At 41.0% G+C, this 25,390-nt stretch overlaps 1 protein-coding gene across 1 annotated transcript; it reads right to left on the reverse strand.

Annotated features, from left to right (window-relative positions):
• Positions 1–1,620: 1,620 nt before the first annotated feature.
• Positions 1,621–12,508, reverse strand: GNPDA2 (glucosamine-6-phosphate deaminase 2). The gene is made up of 7 exons (XM_063135702.1): positions 12,414–12,508; positions 10,365–10,528; positions 7,462–7,563; positions 7,117–7,299; positions 5,812–5,996; positions 4,451–4,625; positions 1,621–2,537 (listed from the first exon to the last, which is right to left on the reverse strand). Exons 2-7 carry the CDS (start codon positions 10,486–10,488, stop codon positions 2,476–2,478), a joined length of 831 nt encoding a protein of 276 aa, XP_062991772.1. The 5' UTR covers positions 10,489–10,528; positions 12,414–12,508; the 3' UTR covers positions 1,621–2,475.
• Positions 12,509–25,390: the final 12,882 nt, after the last annotated feature.

Genomic DNA, 25,390 nt, shown 5'->3' on the forward strand with positions numbered 1-25,390 from the left:
AATTTCTTGTAAATAAGCCTGGCATAGAAGCATTTTTGTTTGTGAATATGCTTGTTTGTTTTTAAATGCTCTTAGCTATCTTAAGATGGACTATCAATCCAAGTATCTGCCTTATGGCATATTGTCTCCCTACCTATTAATTTGTAATTTGTGTGTACATAAAAGCTTGCACAAGCAGAACAACATATTTGGATGGTGCAATACAGTTGAAAACATCTTCCATGTGCAGAAGGGCAACTTTAAATCCAAACTTTGAAATGTATTCTAGCCTGCAGGTTGCCTTCCTTCTTCAAACAAATTCTACCATTATATGCAACCAGTGTCCTACTTCTGTGAAATCTCCATTTTCTTTGCCAATTTGTTGGTGTTGTTGGTAAAACCAATCAATGCCTCAGTATCATTTCCCTGGACTTGGTCTAAATGAGTAAAGCATCACAATTTCAAGATCCTTGATTGTTTCGAAAAATTGAAGGGCTTCTTTTAATTCCCTTTGTGTAAGCTTCTTAAATTTCTGCCTGTTACAGCCAGACACAGCACCATGGCATATATGTATATATTTATTGTATATGAATGACAAATGGCCTTTAGATGCTGTTTTCTGTCCCACAATACAACCTAGAGCTCAGAGGCCTAACATGTTCATGGGTGGGGGCTTTTCCATGTAGGAAAACTAGATGTTGTCATGATTTTGCCTTCCTTCTTTCTTTGACACCATGCCCTCCTGCTTGGGAATAGGAAATACCACTAGGAATTGTAGAGTATCACAGGCATGATGGCAAACTTGTTTGTGTATTAAATTAACGTTTCTTCTACAAACTAATTATCTCTATTCTAGCGGAGGGATTGGGGCAGCAGCTGATTTTTGGGTAACGTGTGTTCTGTTCTTAGTAATTTGTATGGCACCATTCATTCCTACTGTAGAATTCCCAAAGCAAACAATAAAACCAGTGGCTTAGATCAGACCTTCCTATGGCCTGGTAGGAATCTACCTGGAGCAGAGCTTTCAGTGTGGTCATTCTCTCTGTGTGGAAGTGCCTGCTTCTAGAGTCAAGCAGGTACCAATATTGCTGTGTTTCTGGCTCCTACTGAAGATAGTTTTATTCTAGGCACTTCTTTTTATTGGTACTAGGTTTTTTGTTTAAAACTTTTAGTATCCTTTTATCTTTTGTTCACTGCTCTGGAAACTTCAGATGTGAAACTGTATATAAATATTGCAATTTTTTTTAAAAAATGCTCTCCCAGGTCTCAGAGGGAGTTCTCTCCTGGCCCTGCTTAAGATTGTTTAATTATAAATGTCAGGGATTGGATCAAAAACCTTCAGCATACAATAATTGTGCTCAACAACTGTACTACTTCTCCAGTAGTAAAGTAGTATAAATGCATTTTAGGCAGCCCTTATTTTCCTACTATGGTAAACATTTTAAAATACCTGTACTAGGTATACAGGAGACTAGAAAAGGCACAGATGTATTTAACCGTTTGTGTAAGGAGGTCCTGTGTGATCAAGTTGACTTCTAGAAACTGGAAGAGTGCACGAACGAACGTCAGGCTTCCCAGGACAAAACACCCTTTGCTCTTTCAAACTAGTTAACTGTTGAAAAATGAACTGCAGACAATGGAGATAGTTATGTTAAGCTTTACTTGTGTGGCATTCTTACTTGCCACTTAGCACAATGGGGATGTAATGGTTGCATTGGCATTCAAGTGTGTAGAATCCACACAGACCCTGCCCCTTTTGCAGGATTAAGAATAGCAAACCCTTCAGTACGTAAACTCAAATCATTTAACAAAAGCAAAAACAACTGCTATAGCAGAAAGTTATATATGAGCATACAGCTGGCAAAATTAGTCTCAAAGGTGCAATTGACTGTAACATTGCTGCAATTGTCCAACATAGCTACTAACCCTCTAGTATCAAGACGTTACTGAAATGATCATCTGCAGGGCAGGTACTATATTCAAACTCACTTGCATCGATTCTGTGCCCCATAGATGATGAGGTATAGATTTTAAGGCAATCAACTGCTGAGGTTTCAGTGTGACAGTTGTATATGTGTAAACATTTGATATTAAAGAGCCAGCTTATCAGTTCATAAGTTAACATTACACAGGCCTCCACACACACAAAAATGCCTTGAGACAAAAAAAAGAAATAGCTTTATATTTGAGTTACAGAACTCTTTTCTCTCCCTGTACTCTCAATTAAAAACTGATCCACTGGTTTCTGATAGTGTACAGGGTGTAACAGGCAACACAAATATGGGAAGGAAAGCAGAGAATAAAGCTTGTAACAGCACTAAGAGGAATGTGTGTACATTTGGACCATTTGGAAAAATAAGACAACCCGCCCTCCCCTACAGTATTTGAGACTCTCTTTTGTAGACAGTTCTCAGCATATTGCATAGCAGTAGATTCATCTGCTACTTAAAAACATTGCCAGAGTCATCCAAACGGAGTCCAGGTTGGATTTCTCCTTCAGTTTTGCTCTTTCATACTGTGCAGTGGGTCCACGAGTTTATTGTGCACATGCATTAAACCTTGAGGGGGAAAAATAATATTAGTAATGTCTGATGTGGAAGAACTGCCACTCTGGCTCCTGATTATATTTTTTTATCATACTGGATTTGAGGCTAAGGATTCCTTTACTTGAAGCCATGTAACACAGATTAATTTCACTTTACTCCTTCAGCCATATTATAGCCTAGAGACCAAAAGAATGAATTTCAAAGACAAAGCCACTAGAGAAACCAAATGTCCCACAGATTGGTGGTGTTACTCCTTTAAACTTTTACATGGTGTTAACTTGTCATATGCTAGATGTATAACCTCAAGGAATAAATTGTGTATTGTCAAACAATTAATTTTTTAAAAGAAATATTTTTTAAAAACCTGGAGAAAAGGGGAGAAAAGAACAACACGTTTGACCTACACATGCAGCACAATGGGGGGGGGGCAACCTCTTGAGCTACTCAAGTAGACTGGGAGACAACCGGGGAGAAAAAAAAATGGCCACCCTCTTTTGACACCACATTGTTTAGGTGGCAAATATGGAGTAGCAATTTTGATAACTTTTAAAGGTGGGGCCCAAAATGTTTCAGGGTGGGGTGAAGGTGTTTGCCATGACAGGAGTGATGGCTTCTACCTTTTCTCCTCTCTCATCGAGTACGAAACTGGTGTTGTGGCAGCCTTTGTTTTATTTTTAATACCCCCAAATTCCAGAGGCATTCTGGGAGGATGGGAATGCTAACTATCGTGGCACATTCATACATGCTTCTACTCATTTGCTGCCTGAAACTTCAAGTGATGGCTTGCATCACTTTTTTCAACAAACTGTTGCAGATAATACTGCAAAACAAACTATATCTTCTCAATGGCTTTTCAAAGACATCAGTTTACATTATGAGCTGGGAGTCAAGCGTTGACTTAGCAAGATGCATGTGCAAACTAGAGTCCAAAGGTGGGGCTGGATGTGGGTTGGATGTGACTGCTGGAGGTGGGGGGCTTCCTGACCAGCAAACGTCCCCTTTGGCCCTGCCCTTGCCAATGGGGGGCTTTTTCAGGCCTCATCACTGGAGATGTGTGTGTGCTTCAAGGCTAATTACAACATGAGGGCAATTGTTTTGTTTGTTTGCAGCTGTGGGAGAAAGGGTTAACCCTTCCAAATGCGAACACCATCCCCAATGTGGCAATGGGGCTTGAAAGGAGCCAATGGGAGGATTTTTTTAAAAAGTCTAATTGCTGACCTGTGTGTTTAATAATGGAGGGGGAAGCATGTAGGTTTGGCCTGCCCACCACTGGCATGTGACCCCTGGAAGGCTACTGTTATAGCCCCACTTGAAAAGACTCAGGGCACCCCAGATCAGGTACTGCCTCCAGACGATTAGGCCCTTGGGGGTGATGCTGCAGGTCCATCCCTGTCAGGAGCTGATTATGCTTCTGAGGCAGAGGCTAAACAGGAGTATCGTCACCCTGTGAGAAGGATTGCTGGCTTTCAGGAGTAGGGCTCTAAAGAGGGAGCTCTAATTACTGCAGCTGAGCTCTGGGTGGGTCTCAACAGGCTTTAGAGTTAAAAGCCTTCCTGTAGACCAAGCCAGTGATAGAACAACCTTGCCATGTACCTTGCCTCCTGGATCTTGCTCTGTGGTTGATTCTCCATATTGCAGACCTTTGGACTCCCTATTGACTCTGCCTCTGGACTTCATAATGTATGGTTACCTCTATTTTGACCACTACCTGCTATTTGGACCACATGTGTTAATCTGGAATCCCATTGGAAAGAAACCTGTATGCTAGAAAATTTGCTGGTTTCATTGCATTGCTCTGTGTTAGCCCTGCACTCAGGGCCTCCTCCAGTCAAAACCTGGGCAGCTACACACAAGGGAATGTGTCACTCAGGCTGAAAAAAAGGCTTCCTGTACCCTAGTTTAGGTTATCAAGGGACAGTACTTACTTTTAAAATACTTGACCGTTTTAACTCTTAGTTCTAAGGTAGCGTCTTCATCACATACAAAGATAGTGTGAGGATGTTGCTGGAAAGCAGAAACGGTCCACATATGATTGACCCCTTCTTCAATTGCCTTGTACAAGGCAAAAGCTTTGTGTGCACCAGTGATTAGAATCATCACCTGGAAGAGAGACAAAGGTAAAATATATGATGATCATCAAAACACCATCCCTCTGTGAACGTTGATCTGTTGTCAACTGCTACAGCAAAGATTAAGCATGTATTTCTTATTGGCTTTGTTTTATGCTTTTCCATAAAGATACCCTTAAAGTCTCCTCACTATAGGCAGTACAAGAAATTCTACATTTTGATGAAATTCAGATGAGATAGTGTCTCCAGTACACAGGAGATATTCCAGCTACATCATAATTGTGGACAATTCTTTCATCCTTTAAAGAAGACACCCTGGTTACAATCTGAATAAGAGTGTGTACAAAGTGTAAGATGGTTCCCAGTGTCCCACCTCTTTATGGAATCCCACAGAATACGAAATGAGAAATTTATGTGGAAAACATGTATGCAAACTTACTCTCCTACCACCTTGGTTCCTAGCGGCTGTATATCTGTAAGCACAAGGGGCCAACATCACCTCAATTCCTCTATCAACGTTCAAAACGAGAGGTGCAAGACACAAGGTGTGGTGGTGAGGACAGAAGGCAGTAGGTTCATTACCTTGGATCATCACTGACTCCTGTCTTCACTAGCAACATTTTCCCTAAATGCAGTTAATCTTCATATAGGACAAGGGTAGCCAATGTGTGGCTTTCAAGATGTTTTAGCCTACAAGTTCCATCAGGCCTAGCCAGCATAGCTAATAGTGAGGCATAATGAGAGGTATAGGCCAAACATCTAGAAGTCCACATATTGCCCCCCTGGTCTTCAACAAAACACCTATACTGTCAAAAAAAAGAAGTTAATCTCATTTTATATATAAAAAAGCTTTTTTGAATTACATCTGTTCCAGCTTTAAGATGGGATAATATATGGGGACTATGGTTTGATTCATTTCAATCGGAAGGATAACTTAGTAGCAAGGCAAGTGATATTAATGGAGGTAAGAGTGTTGTGGAGATAAAATTATTCTCTTCCCTGTCCCACTGGGAAGAAAAAACAACCGTGGCTTATGGCTATAATGGGCAAAGTAAATTTACTTTACAAAGATTAAATTATATGTTAGTGGTGAACATTTGTAATGAACCAATTAATTCTGACGCGCTTTATTGTAAATCATAGTAGACTAATTTCAGGTGTAACTTCTGTCTTAAGAAATGCAAAAATATCCAGGAGATAAAGATGAATGTTCTTACTTCTCTGGCATCCATCACTGTCCCCACACCAACTGTTAATGCCATAGTTGGAACTTTAGATAGATCTCCATCAAAGTATTTTGCATTTGCAAGTATAGTGTCCATCGCTAATGTCTTAAGTCTTGTTCTGGATACCAAACTTGACCCTGGTTCGTTGAAAGCTATGTGGCCATCCGGACCAATACCTAGAAAAAGCCAACATATGGTTATCTCAGATAACTATCTAAGCATCTTTATAAATATTATGCAATAGGTGACATTTATTCTAAGCTATAAATAAAGAACTGAACAATAATAATACAAGCAAGTTGCATGTGAAGAGGCTCACATCAGATTAACACTGCTGAAATATTTCCAATTTGGTTTGTAAGTTTTGCCCAAATGAACTTCCTACAAGCTGTACAGTTTGGGTTATCTCCGAGGTCACCTTCTTCTGTACAGGCCACCCCAGACTCTACTTTCTGAGGGGGAGGGCTTTATTACCATGCTTACTGAGTTTTGTTTGGCTATAGTATGGATGAGGATGCTCTCAACTGTGGAATGATCTCCCCCTCAAGACCAGGTGGGTTCCAAACTTGGAGTATTTTCATTGATAATTCAAGACACATTTGTTTGTCCAGGCATTTCCCTGATGCTAGCTAGTATTGCAAAGCCCAGTTATTTTTACAAGATTTTTTTTTTATTATTACTGTTGTATTATTTTAATAATTGATTCTTTTGTATTTTATCATTTTATCATGTAAACTTCTTTGTGGTGTTGCTTTTTTAACAAAATGAATAACAACGTAGAAATTCTCTGTAACAAAACAAACAAAACATTTCAAGAAATGTGTCTGAAATTCTGCTTTTTGAAATGACTGGAGAAACTAGGCTAGAATATAGATGGAATATAGAGGCGTGTGAAGAAACAAGTACCATGCTTTACTGCTATATCTCAATTAGAGAGAGACTAATTCTAATCTAAGCACTGCACGCACACATATAACGGCTTTCTCAAACCAGGAGCTCTCCACGTGTTTTGGACTTCAATTTCCATTAGCCCCAGTCATCATGGCCAATTGTCAGAAAAGCTGGGAGTGGTGGTTCAAAATATCTGGAGCACACCAGGTTGGGGAAAGCTGGCATATATGCTTAAACAGAGTGAGTAGATGAGAATGATCCAAGTTTACTGCTACCTTTGCTATGTTTCAATCTTTTCACCTTCCTTTGTTCCCTCCAGATACTTGTATTAAGTACTAAGCACCACGCTGCTCACTCCCTGAAAGTTCTGAGTTTTGCATCCATTTAATAATAATAAAAGTTTACCTCCAACAAACAGATCTATCCCGCCAGCTTCCTCTATCTTTCTTTCAAATGCATCACACTCTGCCTCTAGATCTGGAGCATTTCCATCGAGAATATGCGCGTTGCTTGGATCTATATCAATGTGCTTAAAAAAATTGTTCCACATGTACGAATGGTAGCTTTCTGGATGGCTTCTGGGAAGCCCTGCAACAAAACATTTAACACAACAGTTAATTTGAAATAGTTACTCAAACACTGGATTGCAAACAAAATTTAGATTTACACGGCATACATTAAACAACATTGTATAAAGCCATTTGTGAATTCTGTCTTGTCTCAAAAATGCAAACATTTTAAAAGACTTACCCACATATTCATCCATATTGAATGTCTTCACATATTTGAAGGAGAGATCTCCTCTTTTGTGATAGTCTATCAGTCTTTGGTAGCATCCCAGAGGTGTACTTCCTGCATTAAGCAATTTAGGAAAAAGGCCATAACTTTGTTGCAAAATGTAAAATAGTCACGAATCCAATTATAATTACATTGATCTTGTTTCATTTTTTGTTTGCAGAGGGAAAACTCAGTTTACAGAGGAAAACAGATTTTCTCCAAGGAATAAATGGTGTGTGTGTTGTTGTTTTTTAAAAAGAAAGGAACATTTTAATGTACCCAAAATATATAATTTGCAAAGACATTTGATTTTACCTTGAACAGTGTTGAAGTTGTTATATAGCCGACCCTTTCCTCACTGTAGAAAGAGCGTGACAGTTTTGACACCAAGTTGTTTAAGATGGTTAAGGGAGAACAAAGAGCTCCAAATGGATCCCTCCAGACTAGGGGAACAGGCATTGAAATGGCAAATGCGATTCAGTTTAAGTAAGTGTAAAGTAATGCATGCTTAGGCAGAAATTCTAACTGCTGGTTCTGTGCTGGCAACGAATGACGAGAAAAGGGATCTTGGAACTGTTGTGAAAAGCTGAACAAAAACATTGGACCAGAATTGGACCTTTTTCGCAGGTCCTGTGAAAAAAGTAAAATCCATGATGGGGATTATTAAGAAAGGAATAGAAAATGATATAATTGTTATTCCTTTATTCAAATCTATGGTGCAATCATACTTTTAATACTGTGTACAGTTTTGGTCACACCTCAAAAGCGATATTGTGTACCTAGAAAAGGTGCAGAAAAGAGCAATCAAAATGATGACGAGACTGTAGGAATTCCCGTGAGGAAAGGGTACAGTATTTGGGGGCTTTTTAGGTTAGAAAAAAAGGCAAGTAAGAGGGGCCATGATAGTGGTGAATAAAATTATGAATGGTGTGGAGAAAGTGGACAGGGACACTGTTTTTTATCCATCTCTCATAATATTAGAACCCAGGGTCATCCCATGAAGCTGAGTGATGGGAGATCCAGGAAGTACTTCTTCACTATGGAATTCACTATCACAAGTATAGCAATGGTTACCAATTTGGATGGCTTTAATAGGGGGGTTAGATTAATTCATGGAGGAGAAGGCTAGTTATGATGGCTATACACTACCTTCAGTATCTGAGGCAGTATGTGCCTGTATACCAGTTGCTGGGGAACATGGGAGTGAGTGAGTTACTGAGCTCTTGGCTTGTTTGTAAGCTTTCCATAGGCAGCCAGTATGAACAGAATGCTAGATCAGATAGACCTTTGGTCTGCTCTAGCATGGTTCCCCTTAGGTTCCTATCTAATGTATATTTTCTTAGAAGCTAGTCTCCCTGAGTTAAGTGTGTACACAAGAGTGCAGCTGTAGCCCGCTCTAAGCACAGCCACGGTTGCTTTACAAGTTATCTTGTTCATGAGGCTTCACATGTACAGAACGTGCCTGGGTACACTTGTACCGACCTTCAAAAAGGGAATCTTTCCCCAGAAGCCTAAACAGAAAACATCTGCTTGAATGCACTCCTGCTTTTAGCAGTCAAACTTCTTTCTTTCTTTCTTTCTTTCTGCCTTCCCCTCCCTGCAACTGACTCACTCTGGAGGCCAGACAGACAGGTTCTATACATGTGGAATCTATCAGAGAAACCAATGTATGAACTAGACCTTAAGCTCCACTGAAATCAATGGAACTTGTGTCCAAGTAAACCTAGCTAGGCCCTTCTTGAAACTTTATTCAGGGCTTAATCAATGTTGCTTGCACATGTTAAGAGAACCATACACTGATTTGGGAGTGAGCAATTTGCATTGCAGCACTGGTAGTGTTTGCATTCCCCTCCCCTTTCCTCTTCCTGTTACATTAATCATGGATTTCTTTATTGTGTAAGTTGCTTTGACACTGCTTTTTGCCATTGGAAATTATGAATAAATTTAAAGATAATAATAATAATTCCCACCATGGTGCTCTTCAGATGTTTTGGACAACACCTCCCAGCATTCCTGACCATTGTCTATGCTGGCTGGGGCTGATGGAAGTTGAAGTCCAAAACATCCTGAGAGTGTCAGGCTGGCAAAGGTTGGTTTAACCCTTTCCACCCCTGCAATTCTACCCCTATGCAAAGATGCATTTAGACATTTCACACAGAGGAGGGCCAGGATCTCTTCTCGATCCTCCCAGAGTGCAGGACACGGAATAACGGGCTCAAGTTAAAGGAAGCCAGATTCCAGCTGGACATCAGGAAAAACTTCCTGACTGTTAGAGCAGTACGACAATGGAATCAGTTGCCTGGTGAGGTTGTGGCCTCTCCCACACTAGAGGCCTTCAAGAGGCAGCTGGACAAGCATCTGTCAGGATGCTTTAGGGTGGGTTCCTGCATTGAGCAGGGGGCTGGACTCGATGGCGTTGTAGGCCCCTTCCAACTCTGCTATTCTATGATTTGGAACCCTGCAAAATGAAAACTTGCTTGACTCAACAGGTCATCTGGGTTTTTTTGCACTTGTTTGTATGCAAAGCATTTAGTTCCAGCTTCAAACTATTGTTGGGGAAATGAGTCAAATCATAGAAAGAGAACAGAAACCAAACTGAGGGAGGGAGCAGGTTCCAGATAAAAGGATTATTCCACTTTTATACACATGAAGTTGAAGAAACAACAGAGGCTTCTTGCTTGATAATTACAGCACAGGGATACACTTGGTTCAGATTACTGCCTCTGCTCTCCAACATTACCCCAGCTTCCCACTCAGGGCAGAAGAGCAGCCTAGAGTGACCAAATGAGTGAAGCCACATTACGGTAACATTAAGCCGTCAACCCTTCTTCTTCCCCTACCCTGAGCTTACAAAGTAAGAAAAGAAAATGCATTACCTGTTGGTAAACCAAGGGTGAAATACCTGCTTTGACTCGGCTTGAACTGGATGATGCGATTGCAGATATACTTGGCTGCCCATTCACTAGCCAGATCATAGTTCTCAAGTATGACCAGCCTCATCCTCTTGAGAAAGACCTCCTGAAGCAGACCAAGGGTGGAGCTGAGAGAGAGAACAAGTTACACAGTTATTCAAAGAGGAACAGAGACAGCAGGATGGTGCAATTGTTATTATTTTTAAAAAGATTAGTTTTCCAAAACAAAATCAACAAAGAGAAGAGAGAGAGAGAGAGAGAAATAGAGAATGAGAAAGAAAAAGGAAAATATAAAAAGGAATACATTGAATTTTATATCAAATTATTGACAGAAGGCTCTAGTCACATTTTTTTTCACTATTACTTTACAGTCCAAGACATCAAAAGGGCACCAGGTTGGGAAAGGCTGAGCTAAGTAGTGTGACCTGCCAGGGACTTGAGAACTCCATTGGTTTTTTTGCACTTTCAGGCAGTCAGCCAAATCAGAAGGCTGTTCAAGTCCCTGGTGGTCCATCATACGTGTATGGTGATCTCTGGCTTAGCAGGTCAGAGCTGTGAAGATCCGGTTTAGGCAGCCTTCACTTTGATAATACAAACAACAGCTATTGTCCTTTGAAACTGTCAAGGAAGGCCCTCCACTTAGAATACTCATCAAAGATCCTGCAAGTATTTTACATTTCTGCAATTTTAATTTGTTCTAGAAGTAGCTTAGTGGAAACTTCATAATGGGGGAAGGGGCTTAAAACCCCCCTCAAAATTAAAACAGTGCTCCCTAAAAGTGTCAATGTTTCCCTACCAGTAGTAGCATGCAAGAGATAAGATGATTTTTTAATTAATTAGTTCTAATTGTTGGAACTAAGATACAAGCAGTTATAGTAGTTACAGAATATAACAACACTGCCAGTAATTTCTATTTTTGTAGTCAAAAGCCATAATAAAAGACAGTCAACCCTATACATGTTTACTCAGAAGCAAGTTAGATTGTTTAGGACTGCAGTCTTCGGACAAATAAACAAGGCAATATCACTTATTGGATTAGTTTATGTTGCTGTGCAAATATACATGTTTTCCAGTAACACAGCACTCATCAGAAACAACACATTCTTATAGTAGCTTAAAAACTAACACATTTGACTATGGCATAACTTTTTGTGGACTAGAATCCTACCAGAACACATGAGGTAGCTAAAAAGCACACTAAAGAACTGTAGGTGCTTCAAAACTTGCACCATGCTACAACCCAGTAAGCAATATTCTAAATCACCTGATAGGTTCCTATAATTTTCACTTCCTGAAAATGTATTCTCCTATGCTTCCTCTCTACCTCAGTCTCTAGGACTATCAAAACTACTTATATTCCAAATAGCAGTTATTACCCTACTGGCTTTATGATGCAATGTACACCCAAATAAAATCTACGCCAAAACGGCTACCGCTTTTCAATGGAGCTAGATTATTTTGTAATGTTTTTAGATCAACCATCCTATGAAACCCTGCTGCAATATCTCATTTTTAAAAAGCAGAACGGATCTGTGAGTAAACTCACACAGGACCAGGCTGTACAAAGGGGATATCCATAAGCTTTGTTCTGATTTTCTTTTTTTAAGGGATGGAGTGAAAGAGAAAACACTTCCAAAGCCTCTGACGGATCTGGTGCTTTGCAGATATGTTGGCTGGGGATAATGGGAGTTCAAGTCCAACACATCCAGAGGGCCCCAGATCCGGGAAAGGCTGCTCTAAGAAGTTCCAAGTTATCCAGGCCATAACTTGCTCCCAAATAAGCACAAGATAGCATCATACAGAGCAAGGCGGCTGACAGTTGCAAATCACACGGTTTCCCCACAAAGCAGGCTTTTTTATTCACATGCAAAACTACCCCCCTTCCCGAAGCCGCCCATTACCTCTCTATTTTAGAACCGCGTTACAAAAAGACAAACTGAACTCAGCAGCCAATGCTGTTAACTCCCTCCCCTCTTTGCATTCACTGAATCACTCACACCCAGCCCTACCAACCTCTCGCACAGCACAGCCCAAGCAGGTAAATATCGAACGGAGAAGCCAGGGAGAAGGAGAGCCCCACCCGTCGCTCGACGAGGGGGCGGGGCCAAGGCTTCCTGGACAAACACAAGCCCGCTTCAGGTCTCGCCGGCTCGACAAGCACTACAGATAGGGAAGGGGCGGAGCTTCTCTCAGCCGGCGGGGCTGGGCGGGGCAGAGAGGAAGAATCCACTGCGCGTGCGCACAATAGACTATATAAACGTAGCGATTCGCAAGCGCTTCAGTCGTGGTTTCTATTGTGGCGTTTGCAGTTAGGGAAGGAAAGCTAGGAGGAGAAGAGGCTCTACTGATTTTAATTTAAGAAAGGAGGAAATGGGAATTAACTTTAAAGAGGGGAAATAACCACTATTTGCTTAAAGATATATATATATATATATATATATATATATATATATATATATATATATATCTCTGAGTGGCTTATGTGACCTTTGAACAAGGGGAGTATGGTGGGGGGTATCTTAGCAAACTGAAAGATAGGTATGATTAACCTGGTTCTTTCATATGTAGTGTTAGAGTCTTGCCTCCCCATCCCCATGCAATAGAAAATTGGGGTTCCTTATATCTCGCATTCCTTCAGTATTCATATATCAATAGAGGTGCTTTTAGCACTTGGGGGTAGATTTTGTGTGTCTATTTTACTTTTCGGCCTACAAAATGCACTGGAACATGAGGCTAGAGGAAAATGCTTTGCCAGGAAGAGAATTATTTAAAATATGGTTGCGCTCCCTTTAGAAAAAAACTGCTTGTATCTGAGGGCTTCCCTGTATCCAGTGCCATGCTGGCTGCTGTAGTAGTGTCTACCACTTCAGGAAGAAGAATTCTCCCAGGGACTACAGTATTGCTTCCTGCCAAAGTCTTGAATAATTTTACAAATGCTGTCATAAAATTAGAATAAAGCATGTTAGCTGTTTGTTTGCAATACTAACTGTATGTAGTAGGAGAAACCATGTAATCCCATAATCCATGCGATTTTTTAAAACCACCTATTTCCCAATTTTCCTCTGCTGAATAAATGTTTTCAAGCATGGTTTTCAGCCCACATTAGCTGTTAATTTGTGGTCTTCCTACAATGGTCCATGAAAGTAATTTAGTACATAGGTTTAGAGCTAGCAAAATAAAGGGTAGGGTTTGGACATGTCGGGTTTGGCCCGTAATTGCTGACAGCTGATGGTGAAACAGTGCTGACTGGTAACTGGGAGGGCAGAATGATACTTTCCTTTGTCTTCTCTCTGTACTCCTCAGGATTCCTATTTCTGTCCCTTTCTTATTAAGTCTCCTCAGAACCTCTCAGTCTCTCTGGTTTTTATGGTTTTTATGGTTTAGAGTTATCGTTTTAGGAAGCCTTCCCTTAATGATCAGCTCACTTTATTTGCACAATGTCCGTCAACTGCAATCTGGTTGTCCTTGATTTTTATGTTCTACATATAATCCCAATTTATACCTCCCCTGGATTTCTGTTATTTAGATAAACTCTAGCTGCTGCTAGTATATAAAATATATTCACTGACCGCTAGATGGCACAATTGTTTAATTAATGGCTGAGTAGTGGCTTTAAAGATACTAGTGCCAATTCTGCAATAGCCTTTCACCTCATGGCTATTACTTCACAGCATAAAATATGCAAAATAGAAGTATGTCATTGTGACAAGTCCAACGAAGATCGTTGATTATCTGGTTTTTATGAGCCTCACAGATTTCTATAGGCTTCTGCCAAAGTTGTTCTGTTTGATTCCTTTTTCATGTAGTCTATATATTTTTGCCAGTCCGTCCTGAAAGTATCTCTTTCCTTTATCCCTCTGTGTTCTTAACTTCTGTGTCAACTTTTTGTTTATTGTTATGTCCCAGATTCTTTCTCCACAGTGATACTGTCAGCATCTGAGCTATCTTCCAATTGCCTGCTATTAATTGCCTCACGGCAATTAATAGTTAAACAAATTTCTTCAGTGTTATAACAGGCATCCAGTATATTTTCACACCCTGTTTCGTGAATGGCTTCATCAGCAAATATCGTATAACAACTGAAAAAAACATAACTAGTAAATAAAAGTTTGATAACACCCAGAGAGAAGCTACATATCATTATTTATACAAGCAATATTCAAGTTGGTATAAGTATTTTAACTCACCGCGGTCTAATTGGCAATTGCTGGATGAGAAGGAAATGTTCTTCCACTCCATATGGAGAATCACTGTGAAAAAGGATATTTATTTTGATGGATACTATCCAATATAATAATAATATCAATAGAGCATAATAAAGTTCAAACCTTGAACTGGTAACACCTCATATACGGTGAACTCTTCATTACAGCTGATGGCTGTAAGTAGTTTCAGGGATGTTTTATATCAGGCTGATAGCTTAAATCAGTGGTTCCCAATTAGCTAAGTACTGCGGACCCCTTGATTTTCAAATGCCAAGCCATGGACCCCCTACATTTGAAAAAATTAACTCTATGGTACTTTCCTGTGCAAAGCAATTTTTTGAAGAAAATAAGGGGTAGCCCCTAATAAGCAAAGGATTTTAGGTATACTAAAAAAAGTCCATAAAATTTGTGATACTACCACGCAAAAATGACAATGATTTAGTTAAGAATGTAAAGACAAATTTAATTTTACTAATGTCTAGTTTACAATTGAACAAATTATGACATGTCTACCAAATGTGATGGGAGAAATCATGCCTCTTTTTGTCCCAAACAATCCCTTCCACATCCGGTTCAATATTTCCTACTTTTAATCTGAAATCTGGATCAACATCAAGCCGATTTCTATGCTTGTTATTCATATAACAAAATGTTGAAAATGTTTGTTCACAAAGATATGTGGAACAAAAGGAAGTGAAAATATGCCTGTTACCTTCCCCAACAGTACAACAGATTAATTTTCAGGAAGTGAAAATTAATTTTTGTGAACCACCCAGAGAGCTCCGGCTATTGGGCGGTATAGAAATGTAATAAAATAAAATAAATAAATGTTTCAAAGCTTTTTCACTTAACTTCTTATAATCAGGAAAAAACAGTCACCCAGAATTGGTCCAGTCTATATTCTTTGAAAAATGATTTCAATAAAACATAACAAGTCATGTCAACAAGTGCAACTTGCTCTTCTGCAGGTAGAGTTGTTAGTTTGAGCGTCACCACATTCAAAAGGATTCCTTATCCATGAGTTATCAGGATTAGGTGCAGGGAAGTAATCTCTGAAGCTAGTCGCAGGTGCTCAGTGATGTTATATTTTACTTCTGCTAGGAATTCGTTGTCAGTGGACTCCAGAAATGAATGGTGAATATGTGAATGGTGCCATGGACCCCCTGGGTGGGTTATACGGACCCCTAATTGGGAACCACTGGCTTAAATAAAAACGGCCAGTGGCTAACCAAAAAACATTGAGTATTCTATATTGATATTAAGACCATTAGGCTGTGTGCTAACTATATAGAACGCATCAAAGACAGGGTCTTCGACCTGTTCTTTGTACCTCTATCCCCAACGATCTGCTCACTTGATTGGTAAGCGTACCCATGTCTTCTGAAGGGGATGCCCTATCTCTGGAGCCCATCGATTGTGGAGAGGAGTCTGGGTGAGTGCATTGCTCCTCATTTGACTGTTGTACTGGCGGGGCAGGTAACAGGCATTCTTTTGGTATCAATGCTTGAGTGGCTGACTCAATACTGTCCCGTTTCTGCAATCCTGATTGTAAGGAGGTAGTACTGGTCAGTAGGGCTGTGCACGGACCCCCCGATCCACTTTGGATCCCAATCTGCAACTTCTGGATCAGGCCCGCTCCGCGCCGATCTGCCAGTAGTCCTCTCCGCTTTGCTGTGGAGCTCCGGATCCAAATCGGAGCTCCGTTCCCCCCCCCCATAGACTTGCATTGAAATCCAAACGCTTATAACTTTTTTCTGTTAATGTTAGAAACCTCAAAATCAGCACCATGAGAGCTTATCTGTGTATCCACCTTCATGCCCAGTTAGAAGGAAATCCGAGCCTCCCCTGATTTTGGGGGAATTTTTGAAAATCTGACACTCCATTTTCAGAAATGGGATTTACTCTGACATTTTTACAGATACAAACTTGGAAGTGGGCACACTCACAGATGCCATCTAGATCCACATTCATGGCAAGCTTCAAGCAAATCCCATCATCCCCTGATTTTTGGCCTTTTTTCCCCTTTTAACTCACCCCAATTCACACCCCTTCCTAGAACTCTGTCAGTTTTCACGTTAGAAACCTCAAAATTGGCACCATGAGAGCTTATCCATGTATCCACCTTCATGCCCAGTTGGAAGTCAATCTGAGCCTCCACTGATTTTTGGGGAATATATGAAAAAAACACCACCAAGGGCAGTATGCCCATAAGGAAACCATACCTGCCCATAGGGATCCATTGCAAAGTGCTTGCCCATAGCAATCAATAGCACAGATGATTTGGGGCAATCAAGATTTTTTTTCTAAAAAAGGATCTTCATCTTAGGTGAAACACTTCCAAAAATGTGTGTGCGCGCACCCCCCCCAAGAGCGTGCAATGCAGCTGCCTTTTATCACACGGAAGGATACCCTCCCTGAGTCAAAGCAAGACATGCACAAACCATCCCTGCGAGGCGGGCACAGAGGAGGACAGGCAGCACTGGGAGCAAGCAAGCCAGAAGCTTGTGGGGTTGAACAACAAAGCCCATCATGTAGTACATCTCCCAGGCACCAGGCGAGCAGAGAGGCAGGCAGAGATGTACGACTATGCCATAGATCTATGGGGAAGTAAGTCCCAGCAGATACCCCACCACAGCAGCACGCAGGCAGAGGCGGGAAGGAAGGCATGCAGCAGACATTTCTGGGGGCACAAGGAAGTGAGCCAAGGATTGTTTCAAAGCCAGTAATGCAAACCGTCCCTGTGAGGCAGGAATAGCACAGAGAGATGCCTTTTCTTTTGCATCCCATGACTAGGGGACTAGGAGGATAAGAGTAAAGCTTTGTGATCCTTGCTTCAGAGTTGATTGACTGCACTATGATCACAGACTTTAATAATGTTAATAATGGCAGTACTAATATTAATAGTAATAATAATAACAACCACAACAATAAGGAGTTGAACCACAATGAAAGCCTGCCTGACTTCACTGAAGAGGGAAAGCCAGGAGAGCTTGGGCTATGGGGTGTATAATAAATGTAATAAATAAATAAAGGAGGGGTGGAATTAAAAGCAGCAGTGTTGCTGAATCACAACTGTGAAGAACCAGGGAGTTGCGAAGTGTTACTAAGTCTTAAATTGTATTGGTTTCCTGTTAGGTAGTGAATTATAGTGCGATGGGTAGATAAGGATTAGTTTGATATGTTTTATGGTTGGTATCTGGTGGGATATGTTTATGACCCGGCTGGTGCCAGGACCTGGCTTTGGTATGTGGGAAAAGAGTAGGAGTTAAGATTCCGGAGGCCGGAGCTGCCCGAAGCCCTGAGGTCAGTTAGAGGCCTCACACCTGCATGCTATCTCCTAGTTGAGCTAATTGGACCTGGTGTGTGAAAAGATCAAGTACCTCTCATCAGGGAGGAGGGGTTGGAGCAGCCGGGAGGAATAAGGATAAAAAGGATAATTGGATTAGGATTCGAGGTCTTCGGCCTGGGGCAACGAAGAACGTCTGAGGCAACCCAGCCAGGGTGCTTAAGGGAAGTTAGGGTTTTGTTATGTTTTAGAGTCTGGTTTTCTGAGACAAAAGCTAGCCACTGTTTAGCTGTAGAAGTGGGGGAGCCTAGTGGTGTGGCTGCATGCTTTTTAGATGGAATTGTGGTTAGTTTTACCTGCTTTAACTTTACCTCATCCCTTCCCCTCTTTTACCATTAACCCCCCTTTACTTCCCCTACTACTACTGCTGCTGCAGGCCAAGGCCTTATTTGTTACTTGTAACTCCTATGTATTAAATCTTGCTTTGGCCATTTTGGTGTGTCTGTGTGTTTTTTATTCCAGAACTGCTGGTCCCACAAACGTAGGGTGCTGGGGCAGGCTGGGGAGTGTGGAACCCCTAAGCAGACCCAGTGGGAAGCTCCGATTGACTCGGGCTTCCGTTACAACAACAACAAGAATTTTTTTTAAAAAACGCTGTCTGTCTTTTACCAGTACGAGGAAAGTGGACGTGCCCAGGGGGAGGTGGAACTATGCCAATTTGACTGGCCCTGTCTAAGTACCAGTCTTTCAGAAGCTATCTTACACTTCAACTCATGACAGGCATTGTAGTAGCTTTTACACTGGTTAATCTTTGAAGGATTCTGATGACCCTCCAAGGGCAGGAGTGTGCACTGGGCACCTCCACATGCCCTAGGGGACCTCATCCCCTTGCACCACATTGATTCAGTTGTTCACCAAGGTTAGGGTGGGTAGCACTGCTGTGTTTCCTATCTGTTATTTATTTGCTTAGTATATGATTTCCGGTTGTGTTTGTGCGTTTGGTGGGGCTACTGTTTAAAAAAACACTGGGAAAAGTCCGTTCAGAGACTAAGAAAGAAAAGTTTCCCAGTATCCCAAGTTACTAAGTATCGTGTTTTGCTTATCCCCCCCCCACTCCAACTTTGGGATTGGAGGATGCTTCATCAGGTGATCATGTTTGGAAGTTGAATCTCCCTCTCAGCACTTCAAAAAAAAAAGTAACCCTCCTGCTTTTTTTACCCTATTTTTAAAAAAATTATAGCAAGCAAACGCACAAATGACCTCCACCCACCATCCTCTAAGCACAGCGAGTTTCATGGAGGTAGCTTGAAAAACAAAAAAGTTATCTGCTAATCTTTTCCTCAATGCAATCCTATGGGGAAAATATCCAAAATGGTGGGCGGAGCGCTCCACGTAAAAGCGAATTATTCGCTTTCGGTCACTTCTCTTCGCCATGCTTCACTAGCCACCTGATCCACTTCTCCTCCACCTGAAATGGAGGTGAAGTACCCTGGTCCGCTTCTGCTTCTCTGAACTGAAGAGAAGCGGATCACAGCCATACTGGTCGGTACCGTGGAGGTGGAACAAATGCGTTATCCTCCTGTGGGCATGACTGTGTTGTCGAAGAGGGGTAACATGTATGTGGTGTTGCAGCTCCAAGGTTTCAAGGGCACGCATAGTCTCTATCTCTTCTGTTGTAAATCACCAGTGTTACACTCAATAAGCAGGAGGGAAAAGTCAAGAAACAGTCTGTGGTCAAAAGCTGAAGTATCTGTTCAAAGCTGGGTCAACAATGCAGGAATCAAGAAGGCATCAAAACGTAGTCAGGGTCCGGTCCAAGGTCAGGATAAATCCAGGGAAGATCAAGGAGACTGTAGTTTGGTCCAGAGGCGTTCCCGTGGGATAGAGTCAAAGGCAGCTTTAAGATCAATGTACGCCACATAAACATACTTTACAATACCGGCCAGATACTTATCCACAACATGCTTCAGCATAAAACAATTTCAAGGGTTGATCTGCCGGTGTAAAATCCTGCCTGTTCCGGGGCCAATTTATCAAGGAGAAATTGAGCATAAATCTTCCCTGGTACATCAAAAAGGCTTATTGGCCTGTAATTGGATGGGTTGTTTCTCGAGTCTTTCTTAAAAATTGGGGCCACTATAGCAGATGACCAACTGGACGGTGTGATACCTGAATTATTAATTTGGGAAAAGAGCAACACGAAAATCGGCGCCCACCAGTTGGTGAAAGTAGTGAAAAGATCAGGTGGGAGTCCATCTCCACCCAGAGCTTTCCCATTTTTTAATGTTAAAATTAAAGATTTGGCTCTTTTGACTGAGATGTTGCCCCAATCACATTCACAATTACAGTCCAAACAATCATCAACAAGGAGTCCAGAAAAGACAGAATCATTAAATAGCCTTCTAAAGTGGTCTTCCCACTCAGATTTAGCAATGGGACCCTCTATCACAGGTTGTGACTTTTTTTCTAACCTCGCAACTATATTCCAAAATTTAGATATATCTTTTTGGAGAAGTGCTAGACCGAGTTCCCTCCACTGATCCCTATAATAGCTATTTCTCTCTCTCTCTAATTACATTTTTATATTTCATACGTAAATTGTAGACTTCTAAAGGTATTTTAGGGAGGTTTTTGGTACGATATTCTTTAATAATTCTCCCCATTTGCCTTTTTAGAGCCTTGCAATCCTTATCATACCATGAATTTTCCTTTTTAGTCTGATGGATTCTTGACTGAGGATGCTTTTTTACCTCAATAAAAAAGGTCTAAGAAAATTTATTAATTTATCAAATAGCTGGTTCACTAGCTCAAAAGCTTTTAACACTTGATGTTGTGCAGACTTCTACTGTTACTTTCTACTGTTAGTTTTACCCTACCCTGTGCCTGCTTACCCTACCCTGTACCTGTTTGCATTCTCTTCCCCTCCTTATTGTTTTACTATGATTTTATTAGATTGTAAGCCTATGCGGCAGGGTCTTGCTATTTACTGTTTTACTCTGTACAGCACCATGTACATTGATGGTGCTAAATAAATAAATAAATAAATAATAATAATAATAATAATAATAATAATAATAATAATAATAATAGAAGATGCTTGGAGGAGATCATTTCTTAGGGTCAGAAGTTCAGATGAATAAAGCCTCTGCTGAAGATCTGCTTGTAATAAAGGACTCCACTTAATCCTTTTATCTGATGTCAATTTCACTTGATCAGAATCTAAATGATAACTGACGGAGGAAGAAACGTCATTTAGTCCCTGAAGAGAGAATCTAAGTGGTTGATGGTCACTGCCAGCTATGGAATCAACTAGGAAGAAGGAGCACAATGACTGGGAGGCATAGGAGATCAGTACATAATCAACTATACTCGCACCACCGTTGTTTATATAAGTAAATTCTCCATCTGACTGGTCCAGTTGTGAGCCATTGATTATCATTAAACTTAATTTAAGGACCAGAGCAAAGAGAACAAGGCCAAAGTCATTAATCTTTTTGTCTTTGGACTTCCGATATTCAGTAGCTTCACACAATTCAGTTGGAATGCCTGAGGCCCTAGTAATAGCTTGATTTGAGGATCCTATGCACGCATTGAAATCGCCAACAATCACAAGTGGGACCGTTGGAAATTCATGTTCTAGTCCACCTAGATAATGTTCAAGCTTACACCAACAGTCTTCAACATAATAAGGTGATCTCCTAGGGGGGACATAGATGATAACAAGAGTGGAGGATTGTTGTGAATTTTTAACAAGGACGGCCATAGCAAATGGAGTCAGCCCTTTAAGATGGATAATAGAAACTGAAAGGGAGATAGATATCAATATAGCAAGCCCACCACTAGACCTACTCTTTGTTAGAGAAGGGGATGCAGAACTTGAGTATGACACATAACCTGGCAGCCAAATACCTTGATTTAACCGTTTCTTGGAACAATAAAATTTGAAATTGGTTAATATAGGATAGGAAATCAGCATCCTCTAGCTTATTTTTCCATCCTGCTATGTTCCAAGAAAGGCAAAGAAAATCTGTCTTAGGTTGAATTAATAGTCAATTATAGTTTGGAACCTGTGTTTCAGTGACAGTTTCTTCCGCTGCTATTAATAGATTCTCTGTCAGAGAAGGGCTACCATTTAATTGATGTACATCAGCAGTAAAGGTGACTTGTTTCCCCTTCTTGGGTTCTTCCATTTCATGTGGCTCTAGATTCCTCATAGCTAGCCAATTTGCCATTGTTTGGAGTGCGTGATGAGAGATAACATTCCTGTTTTTAGAAGGAGTCACAAAGGATATCCTCCTGGGACATTGGTTGTTGGTCTGGATTCATCACCACACTACTTGATGCTGCTAACCTTGACCTTAAATGTATCTAATCTATCGATTATGGCCTTTTTGTCATTCAGAGGTAGGCATTTGTAAGAAGTAATTAACTGCTCTTCTTCCAGAATCCTAGAGACATTAAATGAAGAAGCATGTAAGATAGCCTTTTCTGGTAGAGAAGATGGGCCAGGGAAGTCTCTTGAGGGCTGGGGATTTTCTAATCTCAAAAAGGGTAGAAGAGATAGCCTTGCTGTATCTAAAAAAACTCGGGTAGAGATGACATCAAACCTAGCTAAAAGAGCCTTCTCCTTCATAATCATTACTGGTATTTTATCAGATCTAAACAGTAAAATATGTTTTTGCACTAGTGGAGGAGCATACAGCTTATCCATAGACATTAAATCAATTTCCTTCAGTGGTAGTTGTAATAGATAACTAAGGTATCTCTGTATAGAAGACAAGGTGTTCCATTGGATAATACAGTTTCTGTTAGGTTATACAGTTAAAGCTATCCTGTTAGGCTGTAGAAGAAGATCTGAAGCAAACTGAGAGCTCATGACTGAAAAGTAATCAGGTACCATCCTATTAGGAGCCCTGGTATCATCTGTCTTTTTAATAGGTGACTTAAATAAAGGAACAAAATTTTGCCCCTTTGTGACTGTTGCAAGACTATTAACTCTATTTGAGATATCTTTAAGTTCCTTATAAACCGTTAGGGCCACCAAGTTATAATGCTCTTCCAAAAGAAGCCTATCATTACAAAATGAAGCAGGCTTTCCCTTAGCTTCATCAGCATTATCATTAACTACATCTGTATTTCCTATTATACTATTCTGATTTGTGACATTGTTTCCAGCATGTAAAGGTTGGGGCTCAAAACTCTCCACCTCCAACACACTAAATCTGTTAGAGGTAGGGATAGTAGGCTTGCAAGTATCTAATTTATAAAACTCATCAATTCTAAGCTGTTTAGTGGAGGTAGACAAGGATAGTTCGAACTGGAGTTACTACGAGCACGCTTTCTCAGACCCATTGTAGTTAATGATTCCTCATCAATCAGACAATAATAAAATAACAAATCAGATTAAATTACTAAAATACACTGACTAATAGAATGAGTAACTTAATTACACCCACACCCCCAAATCTAGCAACATACATACAGACAGACCCTAAAAATAAAATAAAAAACAGTTACAAATTAACTCTACTTGTAAAATTCAACTCTGCTTATAGTCCCAGAAAGTTGAGGTGTATGCTTTCTGAAAACATCAGGTAAATTCCAAAGACCTAAACAGCTGTAATTTGTTAAAATTTCATTTTCGCTTTCTTTCCTTCCTCGAAGCTGGCTTATCAGCAGTCCACAGAACCTTTGCAGAGAATCTTTTAGCATAGGATCCTCACGCTAGGATCTAAAACATCTGTCCGGCTCTTTGCAAATGCAGATTTGTTGTCCTATTGTTATCACCCCCAGAGTTAATGCTCCACACCCAAACACTCAGACACAACCAGAAATGAGCCACTCCTCCAGAGGGATTGTCAGATTCCTTTCTTTCCCTTTCCTTCCTGGACTTCCTCTCCTCCCAGCTCCCAAGTCCATGGACAAAATCAGGTTCTAAGAGCTTAAAATGGTACACGGCAAAATCTCCTAGCAGGGAGACTACACTCAGACCTCAGCGGCGTCTTTCTCATTGTCAGCTCTCTCTCTCTGTATGCTGTTAGCTGCAGGCTTGAAACTTCTTGTGTTCTTTCTAGCCTTGTTTCAAAGTAATTAATACAGTAGAACTTTATCCTGGCGTGGGAGGCAAATGACTTGTCTTCTGTATATTAAACACGGCCTTCAAGGTCGTAACATGGATTCCCGCAGCCACTCCTAGGTTGTTTGGCAAACAAGCAAAAACAACTCTTGCACAAAAGCCCAATATGAAAGGGAAGGCAACAAGCAGAGAGAGCTGAAAGGAAGGCAGAATCCAAACAAGGTACTAAAATAAAAGATAAAATCAGCAAAGCAGAGCAGAGCAACTAACATGTGCGTCTTACTGTGCCGCCATCTTCCCCCCTCCCCAAATAGTGTAATTTTGCTCAAAGTCATTGAGCTTTTGGGAATGAAATGCACATGGGAGAAGATTCTGATCCACCCCTACAGGCTGCAGCAGCACAGTGGCAATTGCCTTGTCTGAGGCATTGGCCTCCACGAGGAAGGGTCATGTAAGATCAGGCTGCTGCAGAATGGGCTCTGAGATAAAGGCCTTCTTTAGGTGCTGAAAAGCCCTTTGGGGGAGCCTCCGTCCAACGGAATGGCACCTTCCCCTTGAGCAATTCTGAAATGGGTACGGTGAGTTGTGCAAAATTGGAGATGAACCGACGATTTGCTGTACATCCTTCACCGACAGTGGAGTCTGCCACTGCAGTACTGTCTCCACTTTCACTGGGTCCATCTGGATTCCTGCTGGGGAGATGCAATGACCCAGGAAATCCACCATGGTGAGGTCAAACGCACACTTTTCAAGCTTTGCAAACAAGCGGTTGTCCCGTAAGTGTTGCAATAAGGCCCGAACATGCTGAATGTGTTCCTGGGGGTCTCAGGAATAAATTAAAGTATCATCCAAGTAGACAATCAGGAAGTGGTCCAAGACGTCCCGGAAGATGTTCATCAGGTGCTGGTCCAAGAAGTCTCGGAAGATGTTCATCAGGTGCTGAAAAACGTCAGGGGCATTGCACAAACCAAACAGCATTACCGTGGATTCAAAGTGCCTGTACCGGGTTTGAAATGCCATTTTCCACTCGCCCCCTTCCCTAATCCAGACCAGATTATATGCCCCTCGACCATATCTGGGCTTCCCGGTGTAATTCCATCAGTTCCGGGATCAAGGGTAGGGGGTACCTATTCCAGAATGTAATCTGGTTGAGGGCCCTGTAGTCATTGCAGAGACGGAGCTCCCCACACTTCTTTTTTACAAAGAGAACCAGGGCCGCTGCAGGTGAGGTAGAGGGCCTAATAAACCCCCGTTCCATATTTTTCTTTATGAAGCCTCTCAGCTCAGCTAACTCTGCTCAGACAATGAATAGATACACCTAACTGGAATCTTGGATCTTGGAACCAAGTTAATGGGGCAATCATAAGGGCGATGTGGTGGTAACTGATCCGTTTCCCTATTTCGTGGTATTTTTAGTATTTGA

Source organism: Elgaria multicarinata, chromosome 10 (genome assembly GCF_023053635.1).
Source record: "Elgaria multicarinata webbii isolate HBS135686 ecotype San Diego chromosome 10, rElgMul1.1.pri, whole genome shotgun sequence".
In the NCBI taxonomy this organism is placed as follows: Eukaryota; Metazoa; Chordata; class Lepidosauria; order Squamata; family Anguidae; genus Elgaria; species Elgaria multicarinata.

Bases quoted from the DNA above. Each gene is read 5' to 3' on its own strand.
- GNPDA2 (XM_063135702.1), bottom strand. From the start codon at position 10,488: ATGAGGCTGGTCATACTTGAGAACTATGATCTGGCTAGTGAATGGGCA. The intron at 4,626-5,811 runs GTAAGAACATTC...TCTCTCTTCCAG, and splicing joins CAGTGATGGATGCCAGAGAA to GTGATGATTCTAATCACTGG. The intron at 2,538-4,450 runs GTAAGTACTGTC...TTCCCCCTCAAG, and splicing joins AACGGTCAAGTATTTTAAAA to GTTTAATGCATGTGCACAAT.